This window comes from Chiloscyllium plagiosum, chromosome 7 (assembly GCF_004010195.1).
Source record: "Chiloscyllium plagiosum isolate BGI_BamShark_2017 chromosome 7, ASM401019v2, whole genome shotgun sequence".
NCBI classification, from domain to species: domain Eukaryota; kingdom Metazoa; phylum Chordata; class Chondrichthyes; order Orectolobiformes; family Hemiscylliidae; genus Chiloscyllium; species Chiloscyllium plagiosum.
Window position 1 is genome coordinate 109,485,016 of NC_057716.1, and position 6,689 is coordinate 109,491,704.

The window sequence follows — 6,689 nt, forward strand, 5'->3', positions numbered from 1 at the left end:
TGCCTTTTCATTTAAACTTTTATTAACAAGTCTGCTGACACATGCACCTCTGGAAAAGATCAGACTCCCCAGCCACTGCTCACTGATCCTTCAACTCCCGCAGACGGCGAATTGCAGACTTCACTGTAACAGCTGAGGTGGTACTGGCAGAGATAAAAAAAGGAAAAACAAGAGTTTATCAGAGTAAAACTGCCAGGGTTATTCCACAAACACACCAGAGCTAGATCACACTTGGCAAAACAAGGTAAGCCAACATATCACAACAGCAAACAGTGCCAACACAGTTGGTAAAAAGGAACTGCTGTCACTTTTATAATACCCTTCACGATCTCAGAATTTTCCATTGAGATCGAAACATCACCACCATATAGGAGAAAGCAAGGACTGCAGATCAGGATTGAAAGTGTGGCACAGGCCAGGCAGCATCCGAGAAGGTGCTCTTCCAGCACCATTAATCCAGAATCCGAGGAGAGTTGATGTTTTGGGCATAAGAAATGTGGGAAGGGGGCCTCCTCTAACATCAAATCCTAGCCATTGACGTCTGGAGGAAGAACGCTTCATCTTCTGCCTTAGATCTTCCGACCACACGCGGCATTGTCAATTTCACCAGTTTCCTCATCTACCCCACCCTATCTCGTCCCAGAATCAACCTTCCAACTCAGCACTGTCCTCCTTACCCATCTTTGTTCCTACCTATCCACTCCAAACTATCACCATCACCCCTCCTCCCAACTTCATCTATCTATCGCCTTCCAGACTACCTTCCCCGAGCCCCACCCTCAGGCCCCATGCCCCTGCTCCCCTCCCCCAAATTCCTGATGAAGGGCTTATGCCCAAAATGTCAACTCTTCTGTTCCTCGGATGCTGCCTGACTTGCTGTGCTTTTCCAGCGCAACACTGTGACCACATAGGAGACATAAGTAGTTTAATTCAGTCATTTGGTAGCACAGAATTTGAGTTGTTAAAAAAATCTTGAAGCTATCTCTTGTACTGATCAGGAACACCAATTCACGGAGAAAGGCTTTATTTACACTACAAATTGTCATTCTTCAGAAAGAATCCAGACAGACCATAAGATACAAAAACAGAATTAGGCCATTCAATGATGGCTAATACGGTTCTCACCCCTTTCTCCTGCCTTCTTCCTGTAACCTTTAATCCCCCTACAAATCAAGAATATATCTGTCTCAGTCTTAAATACATTCACAACTTGGCCTCCACAGCCTTCTGCAGCAATGAGGTTCACAGAATCACCACATTCTGGCAGAAGAAATTCCTCCTCATCACAGCTCTAAAGGGTTGTCCCTTAACCTTTCATTCCTGGGCTTATTCTTATAAACCTCCTTGAACACCAGCACATCCTTTCTTAGACACAGGCCACTGGGCCCAAAGCTGCTCACGCTCTTCCAAATGCAGTCTGACCACAACCTTACACAGCCTCAGCAGTACTTCCCTGCTTTTGTTTTCTCGCCCTCTTGAATGCCAACTTTTTTGTGTTCTTGGTGCTTAAGAAGGCAAATGCAATGATCAGATCATTTGAAACAAAGCAAAAAATTGCAGATGCTGGAAATCTGAAATAAGAACAAAGTGCCAGAAACATTCAGGTGCAGCAGCAACTACTGAGAAAGTGAGCTGATGCAAGAATGCCCGAAGAGACATCGATCTGAAATGTTAACTGCTAAAATCTGACAACATGGCACTCCTCAGCACCGGCCACTCCACAGACACAGGTAATATCCAGGCTTGGATTGACAAGTGCCAAGTAACATTGGAGCCACACAAGTGCCAGACAATAACCATGTCCAATAAAAGACGATTTAACCCTTGCCCTTGACATTCAATGGCATTATTATTACTCAACCCCACATTTAACTAATGAGAAGGAATTGAACTGGTCCAGCCAAATAAGGGAATGCACTGGCATGGAGGCAACATAATACAGAGGTACCCCACTTATGTGACAATCGATTATCCCAATATTGGATTATCTGGCAAGATCCTGATGCTTGGCTAAACTATGATATTCAGCATTCAATTATCCAGAATTCCATTAACTGAATGAAATACCCCCTGCCCATGACCTTCGGATAATCAAAGTTCCTCTGTAAATAATCCAAAGCCTGATGGTATAGTGCTGAGGACCAAGGTGGATTTGGTGGTATTTGAATTGAAAAAAAATCCAAAATTCAAAATCTAATAATGACAACATAACCATTGATAACTGTAAGACAGTCTGGTTCACTAATTTATAAATCACACAAAACCAGGTTATAGTCCAACAGGTTTAATTGGAAGCACACTAGCTTTCGGAGCAACGCTCCTTCATCAGATAAGACACCCTTATAGACATACACACTCTCACATGCACCCCCTCAGACTTAAGACATTCTGCACTCACCACACACACACACTTTCTCACACTCTACCCCCACCCCAGATAGACAGACAAAGACCCACATGCACACATTTTGTGTGGTGAATTTGTACCTGCAGAGTTACATTGCACTCTGAGCTCAAAAACTGCATACATTCATGTAGAACTCTGAGCTCAAAAACTGCATGAATTTATGTAAAACTCAGTTATCTCACTTTTTAGATTAGAATCAATCTAAACATCAGGTCATAGACAGAGATCACAGGGGGCTTACACCTTCAACATATTGTCTAGCTATCACCATTGTTAACAGCTAACCCAAGAATGCAACTTTAAAAAAAGGGTTTTGTGATTTACACATGAAAGAAGTGAAACTATCACTGTATTCTAACAGATGAAAGGCTTAACAGACAATCAATTCTTCAATGTATAATTTCAGTTACATCACTGCAAATTTTTGCTATAAATTCTGTGTTACGATCGAGACCTCCACAATCACCTGATGAAGGAGTGTCGCTCCGAAAGCTAGTGTGCTTCTAATTAAACCTGTTGGACTATAACCTGGTGTTGTGTGATTTTTAACTTTGTACACCCCAGTCCAACACCGGCATCTCCAAATCATAGTTCACTAATATCCTTTAGGACAGGAAATCTGCTCTCTTTACCTAGTCTGGCCAAATCTGTGGTTTTAGGGAAAAGAAATAATACTGACCTAGCTAGTGACATCTATTCCAATGAATGAATTTTTAAAAGTGTAGACAGGCAGGCCAGGGAGTGGAATTCCATAGCAAGTAACTCCCTCCTCAAAGTCTCTCTAATAGTACTGTAGGTGCTCATGAACCACTGTAGTCTTTGGGGTCAAGACGACTGTTCATCACCATCATCTTCCCCAGGCCAATAAATGTTGGACCAGCTAAGTTTTTAAAATAAATCCATTCACAGGATGTGGATGTCACTGGCAGGGCAAGCATTTATTGCCCAGCACTAATTAACCAGAGGGCAGTTAAAGGGCAACCACATTGCTGTAGATCTGGAGTCACATGTAAGCCAGACCTGGTAAGAACAGCAGTTTCCTGTGCTAAAAGGACACCAGTGAACTAGATGCATTTTACAACAATCGACAATGGATTCACGATCATCATTCGACTCTTAATTCCAGATTTTTATTTCAATTCAAATTTCACCATTTGCCATGGCAGGATTTGAACCTAGGTCAGTGGAAAAATAGTCTAGTGTTAATACTACTAGGTCATCGCCTAAGTCCCAATTCTCCACCGTTTGTGCACAACACTGCCTCTAATCCCAACCAAACCCAGTGCTCCACCTTCCAACCTGCCCCAGTGAGAACTTTTCACTTACTTGTAGGCCCAAGCCCCTCCGGCTACTGTTTTCATACAGGATCCACAATGCCAGATGCCAACAGCCCTCCTCTTCATCTTTGTCTGAAGAAGCAAGACAGGGGTCAATAGAACTGGAATATCATGCAATCGAGCTCAAAAGCAGAGTCAGTCATTCAGCATGGAACCAGACCATTCGTTCCACGCTAATTATGTTCCCAAACTAAACTAGTCCCATTTGCCTGCATGTGCCCCACATTCCTGCAAACCTTTGTTATTCATGCAAGTATAATTTAAAATGTTGTCACTGTATCTGCATCCACCATACCCTCTGGCAGTTCATTCCGCATACAAATAACAGTGCAAAAAGGCTGCCCCTATGAACTTTTTAAAACTTTCTCCTCTCACCTTAAAAAGATGACGCACTTTTGACCCCCCCAAAGGCAAGAGAACAGAACGTAAGAACTAGCATGAATAGGCCGCCTGGCTCTTTGAGCCCATTCTGCCACTCAATAAGACCATGGCTAATCTTTTCATGGACTCAACTCCATTTACTTGCATTTTCATCATATCCCCTAATTCCTTTATTTTTCAAAAAAGTATCTACCTTAGCTTTAAAAGCGATTACTGAACTTCCCAGGGCAAGGAATTCCACAGATTAACAACCTTCTGGGTGAGGAGTAATTCATCAACTTCACCAACACATTCCACCCTGACCTTAAATTCACCTGGACCATCTGACACCTCCCCCCCCCCCCCCCTCCTGGATCTCTCCATCTCCATTAATGATGGCCGACTTGACACTGACATTTTCTTTTACAAACCCACCGCCTCCCAGCGTTACCTGGATTACGCCCCTTCCCATCCTACCTCTTGCAAAAATGCCATCCCGTTTTCCCAATTCCTCCGCCTCCGCCGTATCTGCTCCCAGGAGGAGCAGTTCCACCACAGAACACACCAGATGGCCTCCTTCTTTAGAGACCGCAATTTCCCTTCCCACGTGGTTAAAGATGCCCCCAATGCATCTCGTCACATTCCGCCCCTCCGCCCTCAAACTCCACCCCTCCAACCATAACAAGGACAGAACCCCCCTGATGCTCACCTTCCACCCTTTACATAAACCACATCACCCGATGGCAGTTCCGCCACTTCCAAACAGACCCCACCACGAGGGATATATTTCCCATCCACCCATTTCCGCAAAGACCATTCCCTCCGTGACTATCTGGTCAGGCCCACGCCACACAACAACCCACCCTTCCCTGCCACCACAGGAATTGCAAAACCTGCGCCCACACCACCTCCCTCACCTCCATCCAAGGCCCTAAAGGAGCCTTCCACATCCAAAGTTTTACCTGCACATCCAACAATGTCATTTATTGTATCTGTTATTCCAAATGCGGTCTCCTCTACAGTGGGAAGACTGGGCGCCTCCTAGAGAGCGCTTTAGGGAACATCTCCGGGATACCCTCACCAACCAACCACACCACCTTGTGGCCCAACATTTCAACTCCCCTTCCCACTCTGCCGAGGACATGGAGGTCCTGGGCCTCCTTCACCGCCGCTCCCTCACCACCAGACGCTTGGAGGAAGAACGTCTCATCTTCCGCCTCAGAACACTTCAACCTCAGGGCATCAATGTGGACTTCAACAGTTTCCTCATTTCCCCTCCCCCCACCTCACCCCAGCTCCAACCTTCCAGCTCAGCACCGTCCCCATGACCTGTCTATCTTCCTTTCCACCTATCCACTCCACCCTCCTCTCTGATCTATCACCTCTACCCCCTCCCCCACTCACCTATTGTACTCTATGCTACTTTCTCCCCACCCTCCTCATTTATCTCTCCACTCTGCAGGCACCCTGCCTCTACTCTCGATGAAGGGCTTTTGGCCGAAACGTCGATTTTCCTGCTCCTCCGATGCTGCCTGACCTGCTGTGCTTTTCCAGCACCACTCTAATCTAGACTCTGAATTCCAGCATCTGCAGTACTTGTTTTACCTAGTTGATTTTAACCCTCTGGGTGAAGAAGTTCATTTGCAGTTCAATTCTAAACCTGCTTCCTCTAATCTTGAGGCCATGCCCTCTTGTCCTAGTTTCACCTACCTGTGGAAACATTCTATTTTATTGATTCCCTTCATAACTTTAAATGTTCCTATAAGATCCTCCCTCATTCTTCTGAATTCCAATGAATATAATCCCAATGTACTCAGCCTCTCCCCATAAGCCAACGCCCTCAACTGTGGAATCAACTGAGTGAACCTCCTCTGCAACCCCTCCAGTGCCAGTACATCCTTTCTTAAGGAGACCAAATATGTACACAGTACTCAAGGTGTGGCCTCACCAGCACCTTGTACAGCTGCAACATTATCTGCAGACCTCACTTTCTCCTCTCAGCCTTTAAACTCAACCCCTTTAGCATTCCAATAGCCTTCCTAATTACTTGTTGCACCTGCAGACCAACCTTCTGCGATTCATGCACAAGGACACCCAGGTCCCTCTGCAACTTTTTACCATAGAAAGTAATAATCTATTTTACTGTTAATCTGACAAAAATGAATGACTTCACATTTACTAACATTGTATTCCATCTGCCAGACCTTTGCCCATTTACTCGACACACTCATGTTCCTTTGCAAAGTTTCACAGCCCTCTGCACTTTGCTCTGCCACTCATTTTCGTATCATCGACAAATTTTGACACAGTACACATGGTCCCCAACTCCAAATCATCGATATAAATTGTACATAATTGTGGTCCCAACACTGATCCCGGAGGGAAACCACTTGTCACTGATTACCAACCAGTATAGTACTCATTTATCCCCACTTTTTGCTTCTTGTCAACCAGTCCTCTATTCATGCTAATACGCTACCCATAACACCATGCATCCTTATTCTATGAAACAGCTTAATACGCAGCACAACAATGGGGAGGGGGACAAGGCTCCGTGTGGAGGGCTCGGTTTGGGGAGGTGGGGG

The 6,689-nt window shown here is 45.0% G+C and overlaps 1 protein-coding gene across 1 annotated transcript in view; it reads right to left on the reverse strand.

Annotated features, from left to right (window-relative positions):
* Positions 1-6,689, reverse strand: part of rpl37a (ribosomal protein L37a) — a 27,141-nt gene continuing 20,452 nt past the window's right edge. The window contains exons 2-3 of the mRNA XM_043694531.1: positions 3,734-3,866; positions 1-143 (exon numbers count right to left, since the gene is read on the reverse strand). Coding sequence (XP_043550466.1) covers positions 80-143; positions 3,734-3,866 — 197 coding nt within the window. The 3' untranslated portion in view covers positions 1-79. The remainder of the gene's footprint in view (positions 144-3,733; positions 3,867-6,689) is intronic.